Consider the following 22234-nt stretch of genomic DNA (forward strand, 5'->3'; position numbering starts at 1 on the left):
AATGGATACAAGATGTCTGACAACATTGTCATCCATCACTCCTAACCCATCCCTTCTCTCACTTTTCTTTTTCTTTATACATCTTATTAGATTGCTAAAATTCTAATGTAAATTGCAAGTTTTAAGCCTTTTTAATAAAAGCTAGAATAGATATATTTTATGCCTTTGAACTAAAAGACTATTCCTGGAATTATTACATTTCTGTTAGAATGTGATTCGGTCAAGAAACTTGAGTAAAAGAAAGAAAAAAGTGAAATGGCACCATCTAGTGGTGGTAGATAGATTATGGGTGCTTGGTGGTTTTTTTGTTTGTTTGTTTGTTTTTGCGGGGCCTAAACTCTGGGTTTGGGCTCCAGCCCTGAGCTCTTCAGCTCAAGGTGAGCACTCTACCACAGCGCCACTTCCAGCTTTTTCTGTTTATGTGGTGCTGAGGAATGGAACACAGGGCCTCATGTATGCAAGGCAAGCAGTCTACCACTGAGCCACCTTCCCAGCCTGTGTTTTTGTTTTTCACTAAAACATTTTGCATTTTTGTTATTTGTTTGCTATTAGGAATGTTTGGAAACATAAAATAAATGTGATTATCTCTTTCACATGTGAATTGTTTTAATGTATATTCTGAGGTGATACAGATTTAATTAATTCCTTAATCTATAGGGTTTTTTTTAGGGTTACATTAAAACAGTACTTCTAACTCTAATTAGGTCAGATTCTTCCTAATCATTGTGTAGCAAAGATGTGAGAAGCAATAAATGTATGCTTTAACCCACAGGTACTCAAATGTTTGAAGCATATGCTTCTCTGTTGAGGTAGCTCAAAGATAGTAAGGTAGTAAGTGTATAGATAATGATAGGAGTAGAAGTTAAAGGTAGGCCAAAACCACAACTAAATGCTGTGAGCATTTAGAAGACCCTATTATCCTATTATCAGCTGTCAAATTTTAAGATCAGGCCTAAAAGATCAGGCCTTGCCTAGACAGTGACTTTCTTTGTAAAAAGATTTTTTTTTTTTGAGCTACCAAATGTAACTCCTTTATCTCTTAGTTATTTTGAACAACTGTTGGTGGATTCTTGCTTATTTTGGGCATTTTAATTGCTGCCTAAGTAATGTGCAGTGAAGACGAGAATCAGCTCACCTGAAATAGACTATGAGAGTAGTCTTTTTTCCTGTTTCAGAGGCTTAAACTCAAGACTTTGTACTCTTAGCGTTTTTTACTCACAGTTCTATACTTGATATATCCCACCAATCTAGCTTTATTCAATAAATTATTTTTGTTTATTGTCAGTACATGGGCTTGGAACTCAGGGCCTCATCTTCTCACTTGACTCACTTACTCAAGGCTGGCACTCTACCAGTTGAGCTATGCCTCTCAAGCCCCAGTCTAGCCTTTTAACTGGCTAATTAGAATCTGAAGGATTTTTTTTTTTTTGGCGGAGCTAAGATCCTCAGATCATAACCTAGGTATAAGCTACCATGCCTGACTCTTTCTTTAGTATATTCACATACACACACATACATTAATATGTAGGTATATAAAGCACTTCTTTAAAAGGAAAAAAATAAGAGCAATTAGTCTCTTAGATACAATTGTACAGTTAAACCACTACAGTCTTTTGGCTAACCAAATTATTTTGTTTTAGTTTGAAATCAGTTTGTTCTGAGATATATGCATATTTTACATTTGCATATAAAATGTAAGCCCAAGTGTATGTTAGCTTTTTCCAAATTATGACTAAAAAGAAAACAAAAGCAAGTGATTACTTTGGGGGAAAGTTGCATTTGGAGTATCTCCTATAATAAATCGCAGTACTTACAGACCAACGGATGAGGCTGGAATAGCATGACCATATTTTTTTTTTGGGGGGGGTCCGGTTGTGGGGCCTGAACTCTGGGTCTGGGCGCTGTCCCTCAGCTCTTCAGCTCAAGGCTAGCACTCTACCACTTGAGCCATAGTGCCACTTCCGGCTTTTTTCTTTTTGCTTATGTGGTGCTGAGGAATCGAACCCAGGGTCTCAGGCATGCAAGGCAAGCGCTCTACCACTGAGCCACCTTCCCAGCCCCACCATATATGTTTTAAAGGATTATAGAACTTGGGGAATGGCTCAAGTGATAGAATGTTTGATTAGCAACTTATAGGCCCTGAGTTCAGACTTTAATACCACCAGTCATCATCATCATAACAACAATAATTATTATGCATATCAAATTCAGAATATTGAAATGCATCAAGGAGAGGTATAGTAAAATATTAAAAATACTCTGAAAATTGATTATTCTTCAAAGGAATCATGCTGAGTTTTATTAGAATCTCTTTTGTGATTTAATTATTAGGAGGCCTTACATCGGGAACAGATGTTGGAACAGAAGTTAGCCACGCTTCAGCGGCTACTAGCCATCACCCAAGAAGCTTCAGATACCAGTTGGCAGGTATTCCAGTTGTCTTTATATTCAAGAATCCTTTACATGTTCAACTTTTGTACCAAATTGGCATGGAATTTTATTCATATTTAATTTTTCTTCAACAGGCTTTAATAGATGAAGATAGACTCTTATCACGGTTAGAAGTTATGGGAAACCAATTACAGGCATGCTCCAAAGTAGGTATTTAATCCCAAATACAAAAGGGAGAATTATCTATTAGAAGTGGGAGTCAATATGTTTGTAAAGGCATTTATTGATATGATTTTTAAATATAGCATCAGTTTAAACTGAGCCAACATAATTTGTGTTTAGAGGTATCTTAGTACAAAATTTAAATGGCATCATAATGTGTTTATTTTTTTCAAGGGGTAAGAGCTTATTAAAGAAAAAATAACTTGGCTATGATTATAAATATCTTTTATTCTAGAATCAAACAGAAGATAGTTTACGGAAGGAACTTATAGCATTACAAGAAGATAAACACAACTATGAGACAACAGCCAAAGAGTCCCTGAGGCGGGTTCTTCAGGAGAAAATTGAAGTGGTTAGAAAACTTTCAGAAGTTGAGGTATTTTGCGTCTAAGAGTTCTAAAAACCTTATTAGTTTATTTGTATTATTTTTAAATACTTGAACAAAGGGATTTCAATTCACCTTATTAGTACAATGCATCTTGATCACTTCTACCCTTTTCATTATTCTCATTCTCCACATATTCCAACCCCACTCATCTCCTAAAGTTACTTAGTTCCAATTTCACATGTGTATTAAGTATCATGACTATCTTTGTCTACCTTCCTCTTTCCATTCATGAGTTCTGTCCGCAGTTTCAGCCTTCCCTCCACTCAGACAAGGCCATTCCATTAGGTTTTATTGTTTAGCTAGGAAATTTTTTCTGTTAGATGGGAAGTGGCAGTATGCTACTTTTACTGATATAAATTCTTAGCATAGCCATTTGAGTTCTAGGGTTTATGGTCCAAAGTCGGTGAATGATAAATAAAACTCTAACCAAGGAGTCTTAGCATTTGTACTTGTTAGGATTAACCTTAAGGGCTAGGGGCACAGCTCAAGTGGTAGAGATCTTGCCTGGCATATACAATGTATATATGAGACTCCATGGATATAATGATATTCTTTTTTTATTTCATTATTTATTTATTTTTATTGTGAGAATCCTGTACAGAGGAGTTACAATTACATGGGCAAGATAACGAGTACATTTCTTTTTTTTTTTTTGGGGGGGGGGGGTCTGGTCGTTGGGCCTGAACTCTGGGCCTGAGTGCTGTCCCTCAGCTCTTCAGCTCAAGGCTAGCGCGCTCTACCACTTGAGCCACAGCTTTTATCATTTTGCTTATATGGTGCTGAGGAATCGAACCCAGGGCCTCAGGCATGCAAGGCAAGTGTTCTACCACTGAGCCATCTTCCCAGCCCATGAGTACATTTCTTATCAAGCATTGGATATAATGATATTTTATGTGCCAGTATTTGCTTTTCTTCTAGTTAAAGATGGTCACTGTATGACCAAGAACTTAACATCTTGTGTTCCTACTTTAACCATCTTCCAGAGAGGAAACTGTTATATTTTGGAGGTTCTAAGGGGTCATCTCCAAGGTTCCTTCTAAATCTTTTAGGATTAGTCATTATGTGATTTTCAGCTAGTGGTAGAAACTTGTGTAACATGCCTAAGTTCCTTAATTCCCAGTACAAAAGAAAAAGTTTCTTATTGCTTTAAAAAAGAACTTAATTCATAAATTGGGTTATCCCTTTGAACTACTGTAAAGTTAACACAGAATTTGGTTAAAATGTCTGTTATAGACTATACTAAAAGTGTAGCCTTAATATCAGGATAGTTTCTATAATATTAACCCATGCTATTTGCTTAATGCTATATGCTCAAAGTTGGGTGCTGGTGGCTCACACATGTAAAGCTACTCAGGAGGCTGAGATCTGAGGATCGCAGTTCAAAGCCAGTCTGGGCAGGAAAGTCCAATGAGACTCTTATCTTGAATTAACCACCTGGAAACTGGAAGTGGTACTGTGGCTCAAAGTGTTAGAGCCCTAGCCTTGAGCAGTAAAAAGCTCAGGAACAGTGCCCAAGTGCCCAAGTCCTGAGTTCAAGCCCCACAACCAACAAAAACAATTAATTAGTTAATTAATTAATTAAAATATTAAATAAATAAATATATATATATTTTAAAGCTGGGTACAATGAAGCATATCTGTCATACCAACTACACAGGAGGTATAGATAGAAAGTTCTGGGGCTGGGAAGGTGGCTCAGTGGTAGAACTCTTGCCTTGCAAGCATGAGGCCCTGGGTTCGATTCCTCAGCACCGCATAAGCAAAAAGAAAAGATGGAAGTGGCACTGTGGCTCAAGTGGTAGAGCGCTAGCCTTGAGCTGAATTGCTGAGGGACAGCGCCCAGGCCCAGAGTTCAGGCCCCACGACCAGACCCCCCAAAAAAAAAAAGGTCTTCATGGTCCAGCCCCATCAAAAATCAAGACCATCTTTAGACAGGGCTAGGGTGTGGACCCATGTTGAAGAGGGCCTATCTAATAAGCAAGAGGCCCTGAGTTCAAACCCATGTGCCACACATACAAAAAATAAGGAATTAATAGGCCTTATAGGCCTCAAATATTTTCAAGGCTAAAAGTTATAGCCATTGACCTTTAAAAAGTCTTATTATAAAAAGGTATATCAAGCCGGGCGCTGGTAGCTCACACCTGTAATCCTAGCTACTCAGGAGGCTGAGATATGAGGATCATTGTTCAAAGCTGGCCCAGGCAGGAAAGTCCGTGAGACTCTTCTCTCCAATAAACCACCAGAAAACCAGAAGTGGCGCTGTGGCTCAAGCATTAGAGCGCTCACCTTGAGCTGAAGAGCACAGGGACAGCGCCCAAGCCCAGAGTTAAAGCCCCACGATCGACCAAAAATAAATAAATAAATAAATATTAAGTAAGTAAGTAAATAAATAAATAAATAAATAAGGTATATCAATCTTTTTTTTCCTGTTTCTGTTCCTTACCCACTAACATTTTTAAATATTCTTGGTTGTGTTGTCTGTAATATGTATGCATTCAAAGTAAACTGAAATAATTATATTTTAGAATTCAGCTTTATGTAAAGTCCAGGGCAAATGCTGATGTAGTATAGGCTATAGAGTTCTATTTTTTTATAAAATGAATTGTAAATAGTACATCTGCACTCATTTTAAATGATTGTGAATTTGTATTGCAGAGAAGTCTGAGTAATACTGAAGATGAATGTACCCACCTAAAAGAAATGAATGAACGGACTCAGGAAGAATTAAGAGAATTAGCTAATAAATATAATGGAGCAGTTAATGAGATTAAAGATTTATCTGATAAATTAAAGGTATGTGAATAACCAACCAAAAAGTATATTAATCTAATAGTTCCTAACACACTTAGACATAACTTGATGTTCAGGCATTTCTGGATGGTAGTTGATGTAAATATTTTGTAGTAACTATAGTAACTAGTGAAAATAAGGTGATTGTATTCTGTTTGGCCCAACTTCCTTTACTACAGAAGTTTAAAGTTTGAAAAAGTTCATATCATTTTCTCTGATTAGAAATGTAGCTAGTGATTTACAATATAACAACTGTTAACAGAGGAGAATCAGCAGAACATGATCTTGGCATTTTTTGAACCTGAAACTGTATATTTTAAAGCCATCCTGAAGGCAGGATGGCCTTAAAACAAGCCCTGTGGAATCATGGGGAAGTCTGTTTGATCTCTGGTAGCCTTCAAGGATGCTGTTGGGTCTGTTTTAGCTTTCATGTCATGTAGCTGTGGAACATTAATGTCTAATTAATGATCCTTTATAATCTAGTAACTGAGAGCTGGGAAGGTGGCTCATTGGTAGAGTGCTTGCCTTGCATGCATGAAGCCCTGGGTTCCATTCTTCCATACCACATAAGCAAAAAGAAAACCAGAAGTGGTGCTGTGGCTCAAGTGGTAGAGCGCTAGCCTTGAGCTGAAGAGCTGAGGGACAGCGCCCAGGCCCAGAGTTCAGGCCCACGACCCGACCCCCCCCAAAAATAGTAACTGAGTTAGTGAAGCCCTATCTTAATACAATTCAAATCATGGATTGAATTGACTGTCTAGAAAATTCACATTTCTTAGAAAAGACCAAATCATACTTCTCTTGTGGTATGGTTAGTTGACCTATTATATTTTAAGATTAGACTTTTTAAAGGAATATCTTTTTGAAAAGAGCTTGAACTATCAACCTTTTAGCTAAAGAGTTTTGTTTAAGAATTCACGTGTTGGTAGCTCATGCCTGTAATCATAGCTACAAAGGAGTCTGAGATCTGAGAATTGTGGTTTGAAGCTAGATAGGCAGGAAAAGTCCAGGAGACTCTTTATCTCCAATTAAGCACTATAAAGATAGAAGTGGAACTATGGCTCAAGTGGTAGAGGTCCAGCCTTGAACACAAAAGCTAAAGGACAATACCTAGTCCCTGAGTTCAAGCTCCAGGACAGGCATATATACACATACATAAATTTTCAGAATGTTACATTTTAGAGATTAGAAACAAATTGAGACAATAGTAATTTTAGGTTAAAATCTCCTTACATAAAAACTGGAATATATCACTTTGACCCTTTATCTCTCTTTATATTGAGTTTGTTTACTTCAAATATTTTTGTTCTAAGTGCTTTTGAGGAGTGCATGCAGTGTCGATCATTTTTTACATCAACACTATTTATCTATATCTATATGTCTATCATCTTTGTTTGTTTAGAAAACTATCTTTATAAAGACTTTATAGAACATCCTTAGAAATTGTTTTTGGGGGGGGGGGTCAGTCCTAAGGTTTGAACTCTGGGCACTGCCCCTCAGCTCTTCAGCTCAAGGCTAACACTCTACCACTTGAGCCACAGCTCCGCTTTCAGTTTTCTGAGTGATTTATTGGAGATAAGAGTCTCACAACTTTCCTGCCCAGGCTGTCTTTGAACTGCGATCCTCAGATCTCAGCCTCCTGAGTAGTTAGGATTATAGGCATGAGTCACCAGTGCCAGCTCTTAGAAGTTTTAAGTGAATAAAATCAGTCCTGGCTTAGACCTTTTATTACAAGGCCAAGTTTTATTAAATATTTAAAGAAGATTTCTCCTTCAACAGGTAGCAGAGGGAAAACAAGAGGAAATCCAACAGAAAGGACAAGCTGAGAAAAAAGAATTGCAACATAAAATAGATGAAATGGAAGAAAAAGAACAGGAGCTCCAGGCCAAAATAGAGGCTTTGCAAGCTGATAATGATTTCACCAATGAAAGGCTCACAGCTTTACAAGGTAAGTTAGCTAATCCAGGAATTGGTTCAATTTGACTTTTTTTTTTTCCTTTTTGTCTGTGAAATACCTTTTTCTTGGACTTTTATTTACAGTACGGTTAGAGCACCTTCAGGAGAAAACTCTTAAAGAATGCAGCAGCTTAGGTAGGTGTCATCCATATTTCTTATTTAAAGCTGAAATTTTCATGAAGCTTTTGACTTTATTTACATCTCACATTGGTTACTTAATTTCTTTAAAGATGTTTTACATATTAGGCATAAAACAGCTATACTTAGAAAATTTCCTTATAGAAGGTACTTTATTGCCACTAGTGGGCACCATTGTTTAGTGCTTAAGATTAATGAAAATTCTGCACTAGATGTTCTTAAATCCATGAACAGCAGGACCTTTTACCCTGGAAGCCCACTAGGCCTGAATTAATAGAAAATGGCAAGTTGAATCTTTGTATAAAAATAAGCATAAAGTTTTCTATACAATCTTAATGTGAGTAACAATACAAATACCATGGTTTCATTTGAAACCAGTTTTAAAGTAATTAAATTATTTGATCAGGCAATGATACACTGTCTTAATCCTAGGGATACAAGTTGATGACTTCTTACCTAAAATAAATGGGAGCACAGAAAAAGGTAGTGTAAAAAACTTATTTTTTTAAAAATTTCATGATATCTTTTTACTATTTCACCAGGATAGGAAACTAAGCATTTTAAGTATTTGAAATGAAAAGCAACCTCTTCAGACCACTGTATTTTAAAATCAGGCATCTTTTAACAAAAGACTTACTGCTGTGATGTATTCTTGGATATCCCTTGCTATGTGGAAAATGAAGTTTAACCATAAGACTGGTGAATATAGTCCCCCTTTCAAAGAGCAATACTACCATTTTATTTTATCAAGCTACATTTCCAAATCCCCTTTTATAATGTATTAATGTGCCTAACAATCCATTGAGACATAGACAGATTAAAAATTGCCTTTTTCCTCCATAGTTGTAAATAATGTTTTCATATTTAACCATCTTCATCCTCCTTGTTAGGTAATCACAGAACCTGTTTTTTTTTTTTTTTGTTGTTGTTGTTGTTGTTTTGGTTTTGTTTTGTTTTGTTTTGCCAGTCATGGGGCCTGAACTTGGGGCCTGGGCACTGTCCCTCAGCTTTTCAGCTCAAGGCTAGCGCTCTACCAGTTGAACCACAGAGCCACTTCCAGCCTTTTCTGCTTATGTGGTCCTGAGGAATTGAACCCAGGACTTCATGCATGCAAGGCAAGCACTCTACCACTGAGCCACCATATGTATGTTTCATTGATCAGAAAGAATGAGTGCTTTCTGCCATAGAAAAATCCTTAGTTTTGGGTTCTGTAACCCTTTTTTCCTGGGTAGCATGGGTTCTCTCTTGCTACAAATTTAGATGTTTGGTGTACTAAATGAATAAAACTGTTTTCTTTGTATACTCACTATGTATATTCAACTATATATATATATATATATATATATATATATATATATATATATATATACATATATATACTCATGTTATGGTTTTATTTTATTTATTCATTCATTCATTCATTTACTTCAGTGCTATAAATCAAACATAGTACCTTGGATATCCTAGGCAAATGCCCTACTACCACTGAGCAACATCTCTAGTTTCCTCCCCTCTCTCTCTGGCAGTATTGGGGCTTATACTCAGGGCCTTACGCTTGCTAGCCAGATGCTCTTCTGCTGAGCCATGCCTCTAGATAGCATCTAGTTTTTTTTAAAACACAGAAGTTAGTGGACAGTATTAAGATTGATATCAGAATTTCCTATTAAATATTTTTTCATGTATCAGGGGATAACTTTATAGTTCTTTGGCATCAAACTTTGATCAAGTTAGAAAATTATTTCTTTTATTTTTGTTTGTTTGGTTTGATTTGGTTTTAATCAAGAACTAGAAAAAACAGATTCAGCTAATCGTGTATATGTGAGCTGTTAAGGTTTAAGACTGATATTACATATGTAATGAATTTTAAGTCTCTAAAAAGTTTTTCTAGAGCCGGGTGCCAGTGGCTCACGCCTGTAATCCTAGCTACTCAGGAGGCTGAGATCTGAGGATTGCAGTGCAGAGTCAGCCCAGGCAGGAAAGACTGTGAGACTTTTATCTCCAATTACCCACCAGAAAACCGGAAGTGGCACTGTGGCTCAAGTGGTAGAGCTCTAGCCTTGAGCTGAAGAGCTGAGGGACAGCCCCAGGCCTACAGTTCAAGGGCCATGATCGACCCCCCTCCCCCCCAAAAAAAAGTTTCTCTAATAACTACATTTGTCTTTTCTTCATATAGTTTATAAAATGCAATCTGAATATCGATTTCAGAATTTTAAAGGTGTAGTTTATATTCATAGTCCCAAATTATTAAATGCTGTTCACTAAACATATTTAATGTACATAAAATGAGTTAATCCTTTTCTTTGAACTTCTTTGACTGATTCTGTATCTTCTGATACTATTTGTTCATTTTTTTCTTTTTCTTCCTGGTGTGTGCACTTTTAAATTAAATCTGTCACTCTTGACCTGAATATGTGTTTATTACAGTGTTAGTGTTAGCTGAAAGAGAGAACTTTCTATTTGTTCAGTTAAGAGAATTTTTTTTTGAAGCCGGGCGCTGGTGGCTCACGCCTGTAATCCTAGCTACTCAGGAGGCTGAGATCTGAGGATCGAGGTTCAAAGCCAGCCCGGGCAGGAGAGACCGTGAGACTCCTATCTCCAATAAATCACCAGAAAACTGGAAGTGGCGCTGTAGCTCAAGTGGTAGAGCACTCGCCTTGAGCTGAAAAGCTGAGGGACAGCCCCCAGGCCCAGAGTTCAAGCCCCACGACCGACAAAAAAAAAAAAAAAAGAATTTTTTTTGAGTGGGGGAAGTTCAGTCATATAAGAGGATATTTTTATATATACAAAAGCATGTTCTTACTAGAGTTGTCAAAATACTGTGTAAAATTTTTGCCAGTTACAATTGATTTTGAAGAATGGTAGTAGACTTTTATATTGTAGTCTCTTAATTTATGATTAAGTGGAGCCACTTAGATAGTTAAGGGATACTCGTTGCTATAGTTTCTCTTACTAATATATTTGGAGATGTTTTGTTGGTGGTAGAGTAGTGTGAGAATGACTAAATAGATCCTTTTAAGGAAACTTAAATAGGACATTTTTAAATATACACAACTTCATTGTACCAGACTTAGTTATAGAGTAGACATTTGAATAAGATGGATTATTTATTCCATTGGGAACCACTTAAATAATAACAAATACTAAGCATGCCAGAATTATTCAAAATAACATAGTCATAGTATTACATGATTTTTTTGAACTAAAATTTCTCTTTAAATGGCAGAAAGAACACCAGATATAATTCATATAGTTCATAAGAAAATATTTCAAAAATGTCTAGAGACAATACTTTTTGCAGTGAACTCCTTTTCTGAAATTACTTAAATATAATAAAGCTATAAACTACACAGATTTTGTGCTAGGAATTTTTTGTATCTTATTTAATAAAATAAGCATAATTCAAGTATATCTTAATATAGAACAATGCTAAGAGAAATTTAATTAGAGTCATGGGTATCATTTTAAATGTTTGGTAGCCACATTAAAATTTACAAAGAGAATACATGCTTATTAACATAGTTATGCAAGAGGTAAACACAGGAAAATTGCTTTTTGAGGCCAGCCAGGCAAAAAAGCTAGGTAGATCCTAACCCAGAAACCAATCTAGACCCTGGGTGCCAGTGGCTCACGCCTGTAATCCTAGCTACTCAGGAGGCTGAGATCTGAGGAATGTCTGTGAGATTAACCACCAGAAAACCGGAAGTGGTGCTATGGCTCAAGTGATAGAGCATTCACCTGGAGTTGAAGGGCTGAGGGACTGCGCCCAGGCCCAGAGTTCAAGCCCCATGACGACAACAACTAAAAAAACAAAAAACAAGAAACAAAAAACAATCTGGGAGCTGGGCACTGATGGCTCATGCCTATAATCCTAGCTACTCTGGAGGCTGAGATCTAAGGATCATAGTTCAAAGCTAGCCTTGGCAGGAAAGTCCAAGAGACTCTTATCTCCAATCAACTACCAAAAAACCAGATGTGGAGCTGTAGCTCAAACTGGTAGAGCACTACCCTTAAGCACAAAAGTTCAGGGACAACACCCAAGCCCTTAGTTCATGCCCTATAACTGACCAAAAACAAACCCAACAAGCTAGGTATGCTGGTGTATACTTATAATTCCAGCTATATAGAGGAGATAGAAGTAAAAGGATTATGTTCCTAAGCCTACTCAAATAAAATCATGAGACCCTACTTGAAAAACTGAAGTGGAGCTGGGCACCATTGGCTAGTACCTGTAATCCTAGCTACTAAGGAGGCTGAGATCTCTGAGGATCGCAGTTCAAAGCCAACCTGGGCAGGAAAGTTTGTGAGACTCAACCACCAGAAAACTGGAAGTAGCACTGTGGCTCAAGTGGTAGAGCGCTCACCTTGAGCACAGGGACAGTGCCCAGGCCCAGAGTTCAAGCCCCACAACCAAAAAAAAAAAAAAAAACAGAAGTGGAAAAGAAGTTGAATTGTGGCTCAAGTAGTAGAGGCCTTGAATTCAAACCTCAGTGCCACCACAAAACAACAAAAACAACAAAATATATAAAGAGAGCCGGGTGCTGGTGGCTCAGGCATGTAATCCTAGCTACTCAGGAGGCTGAGATCTGAGGATCACTGTTCAAAGGCAACTCTAGGGCAGGAAAAGCTGTGAAACTCTTATCTCCAATTAACCACCAGAAAACCATAAGTGGCTCTGTGGCTCAAGTAGTAGAGTGCTCACTGTAAGCTGAAGGGCTGAGGGACAGCGCTCAGGCCCAGAGTTCAAGCCCCATGACCTACCCCCCCCAAAAAATTTTTTTAATATATATATAAAGAAACAGGCAAATAAAACAAATTTTAATAATATGTTTATTTTTAGTTAATTCACAATATCTAAAATGTTAAACAAGTATTTTAAGATTATTAATGAAATATTTCATAGTAATTTTACTTAAGTGCTTGAAAAAACCTTATAGCATATCTCTGTTCAAACTTAACTACATTTGAAGATTAGATATTCTAGGTGTTTAAAAAACAAACTACAGGGGGGCTGGGAAGGTGGCTCAGTGGTAGAGTGCTTGCCTTGCATGCATGAGGCCCTGGGTTTGATTCCTCAGCACCACCTAAGCAGAAAAAGATGGAAGTGGCACTGTGGCTCACACCTAGAATCCTAGTTACTCTATGCACTAGCCTTGAGCTGAAGAGCTGAGGGACAGTGCCCAGGCCTAGAGTTCAGGCCCCATGACTGACAAAAAAAAAACAAAAAAAAAAACCCAAAAAACAGTGCTGGTGGTTCACACCAAGAATCCTAGCTACTCAGGAGGCTGACATCTGAGGCTCATGGTTCAAAGCCTGCCAGGGCAGGAAAGTCCATGAGACTCTTATCTCCAATAAACCACTCAGAAAACTGGAAGCAGCACTGTGGCTCAAGTGGTAGAGTGCTCGCCTTGAGCTGAAGCTGAAGAGCTGAGGGACAGTGCTCAGGCACAGAGTTCAAGCCCCAAGACTGACAAAAAAAAAAAACAACTACAGGCAACTCAAATGTAATAAAATACACTTGAAGTAGAGTGGTGGTTCACTATGCTTCCATAGTTGTTTATTTTACACTCTTTTAACCCTATCCAGAATCAGACCACCTCTCTTCCGTCCCATAAATACCTGCTTCCCTTTGAACTCTATCAATGGCATGCATTGTAGTGAGTGAACTCCCAAAGGCCTGAATTCAAGTAATAGAAAACTGTCACCAGCAAAATCCTTTACATATATACTAACTGTAAGACTTTTATGTGCATTAAAAAGTCTTTGTAGCCGGGGCCAATGGCTCATGCCTGTAATCCTAGCTACTAAGGAGGCTAAGATCTGAGTATCTCAGTTCAAAGCCAGCTTAGGCAGGAAAGTCTGTGAGACTCTTTTCTCCAATTAACCACCAGAAAACTGGAAATGGTGTTGTGGCTCAAGTGGTAGAGTGCTAGCCTTGAGCTGAAGAGCTCAGGGACAGAACCCAGGCCCAGAGTTCAAGACCCTACAAAGTCTTTGTAGAAGTAATCCACAGTTATTTATCTTATATTAATCATAGACGTTAAAGTAGTAAATATTTTAGTATAGAGTTCAGATATATTCAAACCAGGGAGACACTAGGGTGATTTATAGGATAGCCTGCTTTTATAAATGTCATCTGAAGTCCTTTGATATTAATCTGAAATTTGGCTTCAGGATGTTTCATAAAATCCTTGAGTGACATTAAAATTGGCTCCAAATTTCATATTTAATGTGGTATTATATGGTTTGGGTTTTCAAAGTGTTGTCAATAGAATTTATTTAAAAATAACTATCTTGGCATTGGCTAATCTACTGAGGCTTCTGTTTGGTTTTCAATTGGTTCTAATTTTCAAATTCTATTTATTTAAATTCCTTGATTTCCCGATTTTTATTACAGTGAGATGTTTGTTTTTTCTTCTGAGGGGCTACATTATATCTCTGCACAGCGATCAAAAGCATGAATTGCATCAATCCTTTCTGCCTATGTTTTTATCTTATACTGGCAGTAAAAGTAGAGTGCAGATTCTTCACACTGTGTAATTAGGTGAAGAAAAAGACAATTTGAGAAATAAAAGAAGGCAGCTTACAGGAAAGGATGTCAAGAGAGGATGATCAGAGTAGGAGATATGTGTTGAGATGGAGGAGAAGAGAATGAGGGTTCTCTAGTGTACCCTCTGCCATAGGTTTTAGTGCTTACGCACCTTTCAGATAATCATCATTAGGAATATAAATTTAATATTTCAAAAATCTAAGTGGTAGTTGTGAAACATACAAGCATGTAATTGAAGAATCTTACCTAGATTCAGAAGTTATTAGTTCTTCTAGTCAAGGTAAATGAAGACTACTGTAAGAAAAGGACTGAAACCCTTATTAAACCACTATGTTTACAAGTTGATTTTTCCTCATCTGTTTTTTTTCCAAAACCAAATTCCATTTGACCTTAGCAATACTATTTAAAAGGAAGCTCTTATTTTAAGATCTACAGAAGCTAAATTTGATCATTTGGGTAGAGATAAGCAATATAGTGTTTAATAGTATCTGAAGTTTAGATAAAGGGACTCAGAGGATTATTTGTGAAAATGAAAGTACAAAAAGTAAAACTTTCAAGCTGGGTGCTGGTGGCTCATGCCTGTAATCCTAGCTACTCAGGAGGCTGCGATATGAGGATTACGGTTCAAAGCCAGCACAGGCAGCAAAGTCTGTGAGGCTCTTAACTCCAAATTAACCACCAGAAAACTGGAAGTGGTGCTGTGGCTCAAGAGGTAGAGCGCTCGTCTTGAGCTGAAGAGCTGAGGGACAGCACCCCGGCCCAGAGTTCAAGCCCCACGACTGCCGAAAGAAAAAAAAATTTAAGGGATTATTTTGTAGTATTATTGAATTTTCTTACCTTTTGCCTCTTTGAATAGGTCTGATGAGAGCCTTTAGAGAACATATACTTGAAAGCATACTAATAACCATTTTTAAAAATATCTTTAATATTTGTTAAGTTGTAATAGAAAAATACATATTTTAAAAGTAGGAGAAGCTTTTTTTGGGGGGGGTTCTTCTTTTGTGTTTTAACTCTGGATAAAAACTACACCTTTAAAAGTTAACTGTACAGGGTACAAATGAATGGTTATATTTCAGTCTTAACTCCAAAATATTTCTGCTTTAGTAATAAAATTATTCAACTATTATTACTTCTACTCAGTCAGAGTTACCCATGTTAATACATTCCACGTTTCCTACATTTGCTGTTGGTTTTCTAAGACAGCAAAAAACTTTATCCTTAAAAGTGTTTCTTTCTTTATTAGAGCACTTGCTTTCAAAGAGTGGCGGGGACTGCACTTTTATTCATCATTTCATAGAATGCCAGAGTGAGTACAGAGTATTTTTCACATTGATTTTATGAAATCCAGGGTTAAATTGAAAAAAGTGAGGATCTCAATGCATATGTTGTGTATAAGCACACAAAGAACTATCTTCAGATTAAGAGAACAACAAATCTTTTCATACTATTTCTTTTTCTCTCTTTTGATTTTGTTCTTTTTTTTTTTTTTGGTGTCAGTATTGAGGCTTAAATTTTCCTCCCTTTTGAGAAAATATTTCTGTTTCATGGAGCTGAGCATTTCACATTACACATGTAGGCACACACACACACATACACACATTTCAAACTTGTAGCTTAGAAGTCATTATTGAGCAGGCAATAAAATGCAGTGCCATGCACCTAAACTTTCTATGTGGATAGTTAATGAAGAAATAGTAATAATAACCTATTTTAAGTTCTAGTTCATAGATTTTTGAGAGTCTTTTCTTTGCTTGGATTCAAGCTTGAACTTGTGCTTGACAGAAAGACACTACCACTTGAGCTACACCTATAACACTTTTGCTTTCATCGTTTTTCAAATAGGTGCTTGCTTTTGCTTTTCTCCATATTGCTGAGGTGTTAGTCATGATCCATTGATCCCAGCTTTTTATTAGTTGAGATTGGTGTTTCTTATACTTTTTACCTAGGGTAGCCGCAAACTGTGATCCTTCAGATCTCAGCCTTTCAAGTAGCTAGGATTACAAGTAGCTAGAGGCCTCTGCCCCCAGAAGTTTTGAGGTCCTAAAATACATTTGTTTGATTAAATGACACTATTAAAAACTGTTATTCTGTTTGGACACCCAATTCTGAAGATGGGGCAGTAGGAGCTTTCTGTTTCTTGGGCAGGTTGCTTCACAGTCTGTGTCACCTCTACTCTTGGGAAGTTGCACAAGGCTATCTTTACAAATATTTTTAAGACAAGCCTGGATATGGTAGCGCCTAACTAATTTCATCTATATAGAAGGTAGATAGCAAGAGGGTCTTGAGCGTAAGTTCAGCCTTGGCAAAGTTAACAAGACCTTATCTTAAAAACAAAAAGGTGGGCTGGGAAGGTGACTCAGTGGTAGAGCGCTTGCCTTGCATCCTGAGGTCCTGGGTTCAATTCCTCAACACCACATAAGCAAAAAGAAAAAAGCTGGAAGTGGCGCTTGGTTCAAGTGGTAGAGCTCTAGCTTTGAGCTGAAGAGCTGAGGGACAGTGCCCAGGCCCAGAGTTCAGGCCCCACAACTGGACCCAAAAAAAAAAAAAAGGGTTAGAAGAGGATGAGTATCAGGCAAACATTTAGGCATTTTTTTCCTTCCTCTTTTCTGTCTTTGAAATTAATGGTTTTCTGCATTTTTCTGTTATAATCACATTTCATGACTATGTATGCATATTGAGTCCCCATCCACAACTTTAGGAGAATTTTTAGTATGGACACAAATTGAACAGATCAAATGTAATGCTCCTGAGATATTTAAGGAAATGTAGAAGCTTTTAGAAAAGCGGCTGGTACTGAGCACCAGTGGCTCATGCCCATAATCCTAGCCAGGAGGTTGAGATCTGAGGATTGCTGTTCAAAGCCATCATGTTCCTTTTTTTTTTTTTTTTTTGGGTCCAGTCATGGGCCTGAACTCTGGGTCTGGGCACCGTCCCTCAGCTCTTCAGCTCAAGGCTAGCGCCCTACCACTTGAGCCACAGCGCCACTTCCGGCTTTTTTTCCCTGCTTATGTGGTGCTGAGGAATCGAACCCAGGGTCTCATGCATGCAAGGCAAGCGCTCTACCACTGAGCCACCTTCCCAGCCCCAAAGCCATCATGTTCCTTGAAAATTCGTTACTTCAGGTTTACTTTGCTAACTTTGTGGATACATTGAGACTTTTGTGTTCTGATAAAGATATATTCTGCCTGGGAAAGAGAAAGATTGTGGGGGAAAGTACAAGGGGTGAGGTTATGCTAACAAGAAGGATGATAGAGGTTGATAAACTGAAATCGATTATTAGCAGGATGAAAATAGAATAGTGAAACCTATTGAAGTTGTTTTGAGAGGAGGGGGGCGGGTCAGGAAAAGCAATAGAAGGGGTGACATTGATTGGAATTAATTGTAAATGTGTGGAAAGGTAACTCTGAAATACCGTCTTGTATAACTAAAGAAATGTGGTAGGTTGTTGTTGTTGTTGTTGTCTGTGCCAATCCTGGGGCTTGACTCAGGGTCTGGGTACTATCCCTAAGCATTTGTGTTCAAGGCTAGTGTACTACCACTTGAGCCACACCAAACCTCCACTACTTCACTTATGACTTTTTGGTGTTCAGTCAGACTTTTTTTTTTTAATTTTTTTTAATTTTTGTTAGTTGTGGGGGCCTGAAGTCTGGGCCTAGGCACTGTCCCTCAGCTCTTCAGCTCAAGGCTAGCGCTCTACCACTTGAGCCACAGCACCACTTCCATCTTTTTCTGCTTATGTGGTGCCGAGGAATATAACTAACCCAGGGCCTCATGTATGCAAGGCAAGCACTCTACCACTGAGCCATTTTCCAGCCTCCAGTCAGACTTTTTGTGGACTTTTCTTCCTGAGCTGACTTCAGATCATGATCCTCAAAACACGATCCTAACTGTAGTCTCCTGAGTAGCTCTGATTACAGGCATAAGCCACCAGTACCTGCCTAAAAAAAATGCTTTCTGAGCTAACAGATTGTATGTTTTTAAGTCTGTTTTGGGTGTTCATGAATTTTGTCATTTGATGAGCTTATTTACATTGGTGTGAACGATGGAAAGGTGAAGGTAGAGGCTTTCTGTAAGGACATGGGGAGGATTTGCTATCACTCCATAAGTACAGTAAAGATAGCCTTCTCTGACTGCTCTCTATCCCTTTGATGCCTCTTCCTACTGTCTGTCCTGAGGAGGTGAAACATTACTGCTGGGTGCCAGAGCAGGTTTCCAAGTTTACTATTTTTATTGTTTATTTTTGTTAAGCACAACATTAATTATCTTAATGTTTCAGGTCTTATTGGTATGTTTAGTTTTCTTTCCCTAATTTTCAAAACATTCTTTTCCTGCCTCCCACCCCATTTTGAAATTATAGTCACTATCTCTGTACTTCTTTTGTTCCCTCCTTCCAGGTAGGGCTTGTTCTCACATAAAAATCCCCTTATTTGGAGAAACACATTGAATCAGTGTTGCTGTATAACTGCATGTTTCCTTTTCATCACTCTATGAGCTCAGTCTCTTTGGAAAATTTAGGATTTTTCTGATTGCATATTCTATGTGAAAGCTTTTTCAATTTTTATTTATTTATTTTATTTTTTTTTTTTTTTTGGGTCCGGTCATGGGGCCTGAACTCTGGGCCTGGGCGCTATCCCTCAGCTCTTCAGCTCAAGGCTAGCGCTCTACCACTTAAGCCACAGCGCCATTTCCGGCTTTTTTCTTTTTGCTTATGTGGTGCTGAGGAATCGAACCCAGGGCCTCGAGCATGCAAGGCAAGCGCTCTACCACTGAGCCACCTTCCCAGCCCCTCAATTTTTATTTCTTAAAGCCATATATTTGTAGCAAAGAATAGAAAATACTGTGGTCCCTTGTTCTTGGTAGTTTTTGTCCCTATTATAAGAATACTTTGTGAGCTAGGTGTTTTTAACTCTTTATTGCTTTGTTCGTCTGGTCTTAGGATATGTTGGAAGGTATTTGTTTATACCTGTTATTTCCCCAAGGCAGCCAGCTTCTTGGCATTTCTTCTAGATTTTCATTAGTATAACTGCACATAGGTAATAGTCTCACTCATGTCATCAGTGTTCTAGTATGTAGATTGTTCATTGTTAGAAAAGATCTGTTACTGTTCCTGAAATTGGCCCATTACATGTCATTTTTAATCTGTCCTTGAGTTCTATATCCTTTTCTCTTTGTTCTTTCTTCTTGTGTGTTAAGACAAATAGTTCCTGGAACTGTTTTTTGAAAAGGCAGAATATCTTCTATAATAAGAATTGCTGTATTGGGCTGGGAAGGTGGCTCAGTGGTAGAATGCTTGCCTTGCATGCATGAGGCCCTGGGTTCGATTCCTCAGCACCACATAAGCAAAAAGAAAAAAGCCGGAAGTGACGCTGTGGCTCAAGTGGTAGAGTGCTAGCCTTGAGCTGAAAAGCTGAGGGACAGCGCCCAAGCCCAGAGTTCAGGCCCCATGACTGGACTCCCAAAGAATTGCTGTAATCAGTTTCCAGTGGTTCCCGCCTGTAATCCTACCTACTCAGGAGACTGAGATCTGAGCATCTCAGCTCAAAGCTAGCCCAGGCAGGAAAGTCTGTGAGAATCTTATCTCCAATTAGTCACAGAAAAAGTTAGAATTGGCACTGTGGCTCAAGTGTTAGAGTGCTGGCCTTGAGCAAAAGGAGCTCTGGGTCAGCTTCCGGACCCAGAGTTCAAGCCTCAGGACCAGCAAATATTAAAATTAATTAATTATTGATCTGTACCTTTGTGCTTTATGTCTTTTGTGTTATTTTTTTCCACAGTAAATACATGTAGCTTAGTGTATCCTTGATTAAAGGAAGTTTAAAGAAAAAAGGAAGTAGAAGAAAAAAGAAGCTAGTAATATAACTCAGTACAGAACAGCTGGCTGCCTAGCATAATATACAAGGCCACCCAAATTTGTTTTTTTGGGGCCTGGTAGTGGGGCCTGAACTCGGGCCTGGCCTGATGGCTGTCAGTGAGCTTCTTTGTGCTCAAGATTAGCACTCCACAGCATCACTTTCAGCTTTTTCTGAGTAGTTTATTGGAGATAGAGATATGGCCTCGAGCCACATCCTCAGATCTCAGCCTCCTGAGTATCTAGGATTACAGACATAAGCACTGGTGCCCAGCTAAAATAGCTCTTTTAAGACCTATGGTTATCATTACAGGGAAGCTTTCTTGACTCTCCAGGACAGGATCAGGACAGATTCAGTTCTTACCTGTTTTGATGATACTGACTACAGCAAAGCATTGAGGTTCTCACCCTACATTTGAGATTAAAAGCTTGGAAACTGTTCTTTAATGTTATCTATGTTTTTTAATTCTTTAATTATAAGCAATTAGTGTTTCATCAGATTTGATAATATGACCTAAAATATTACCAATAATGAGAATATCAGCAGCTGATTATTGTTCAGCTTTTATAAACCAGTATAATCCAAACCTTTCTCTGTATATTGTTTTTAATCCTCAGTATTTTAGGATGAGGGAATACTAAAATATTTTTTCTTAGCTGGGAATGTGGCTTAGTAACAGAGTGCTTGCCTAACATGCATGAAGCCCTGGGTTCAATTCCTCAGTAGCACAGAAGTCATGCTGTGGCTCAAGTGGTAGAGTGCTAGCCTTGATCGAAAGAAACTCGTAGAGACAGTTCCCAGGACCTGAGTTCAAGCCTCAGGACTGGCAATAAGAAGAAGAAGAAGTATTTTTTCAATACTTGTATGTATTCAACAAATATTAATTAAACATCTTCTTCATATTTCCTGGCATTTGAGCTATTGGGGCTTTAAAAGTGAATGAAACAGGCCAAGAGTAGTGGTGCATGCCACTCAGCATGCATAAATATGATGAGTAGTTGCAGTATATCTTCACAAAGATAGAAATAAAGAGCTGTGGAAGCTTAGACAGGAGAGATACCTAACCCATTTGGGAGGAAAGAAGTAAAAGAAATTCAGTTTAGACATGATGTCATTTATTCAGAGAGATAAATGTTTCATGGATGAAACAAGGTGCTGTATTTTTTAAGTTATGGAATACAAGTAATATTTTAATAAATAAAAATGTGGTTCTAGCCAGATGCTGATAGCTCACACCAGTAATCCTATCTACTCAGGAGGCTGAGATCTGAGGATCACAGTTCAAAGCCAGCCCAGGCAGGAAAGTCCATGAGACTTATCTCCAGTTAATCACCAGAACACTGGAAGAAGCTGTGGCTCAGAGTGGTAGAGCTCTATGTAATCTGAGTGAAAGAGCTCAGGGACACTGCCCAGGCCCTGAAGTCAATGCCCACAACCAACAATAACAACAAAAACTGGTCTAGATTGAAGTCAATATAAAAATTAGAGAAACTTCCAGAAGGAACAAAAGGGTCTAATATTAGTCATAATAAGCTGAATTATAAAGTTGCAGTAAATAAACTCTGGAATCTTTACTTTTTTCCCCTCTCTCTTGTCCCCCCCCTCCTCCCCACCCGCCCCTCTCAAATCAAAAATGGCTTGCTTTGAAAAATATGAATTTCTCCCTCATGCTTCAAGTCCATGGTAGGGAGGAGATTACATTGTCATTCAAGAATCTAGTTCAGTAGGGTCTTTACCATCTGATGATGCTGCATCTCACCACACTTCTAGAGTTCCTGCAGTAGGGACAATAGGTAAGACAACAGTTTTTGTTTTTTTTAAATCATATTCTCAAATGCTTTGGCCCTAGGGAGCATGAGTTCTGTGGATTGAGGAAGCTCAGTATTAGGAAGTTAGGGTGTAGATTCCTCCAAGGTGCTCTATTATAGGAACAGGAGTGTATGTCACACACCTTCTATT

The 22234-nt window shown here is 38.1% G+C and overlaps 1 protein-coding gene across 34 annotated transcripts in view; it reads left to right on the top strand.

The window, feature by feature from the left end:
- Nucleotides 1-22234, top strand: part of Slmap (sarcolemma associated protein) — a 127659-nt gene that overhangs the window by 66215 nt on the left and 39210 nt on the right. For 11 of the 34 annotated variants that reach the window (XM_070018745.1, XM_070018763.1, XM_070018746.1 and 8 more), the window contains exons 7-14: nucleotides 2332-2427; nucleotides 2526-2597; nucleotides 2849-2989; nucleotides 5657-5794; nucleotides 7568-7736; nucleotides 7829-7879; nucleotides 8315-8365; nucleotides 15673-15735. In XM_070018745.1, the coding sequence (XP_069874846.1) occupies nucleotides 2332-2427; nucleotides 2526-2597; nucleotides 2849-2989; nucleotides 5657-5794; nucleotides 7568-7736; nucleotides 7829-7879; nucleotides 8315-8365; nucleotides 15673-15735 (781 nt within the window). The remainder of the gene's footprint in view (nucleotides 1-2331; nucleotides 2428-2525; nucleotides 2598-2848; nucleotides 2990-5656; nucleotides 5795-7567; nucleotides 7737-7828; nucleotides 7880-8314; nucleotides 8366-15672; nucleotides 15736-22234) is intronic. The other 23 variants (XM_070018770.1, XM_070018771.1, XM_070018772.1 and 20 more) reach the window with 6 other exon arrangements.

Source organism: Dipodomys merriami, unplaced genomic scaffold (genome assembly GCF_024711535.1).
Source record: "Dipodomys merriami isolate MVZ:Mamm:240054 unplaced genomic scaffold, mDipMer1.0.p SCAF_13, whole genome shotgun sequence".
NCBI lineage: Eukaryota > Metazoa > Chordata > Mammalia > Rodentia > Heteromyidae > Dipodomys > Dipodomys merriami.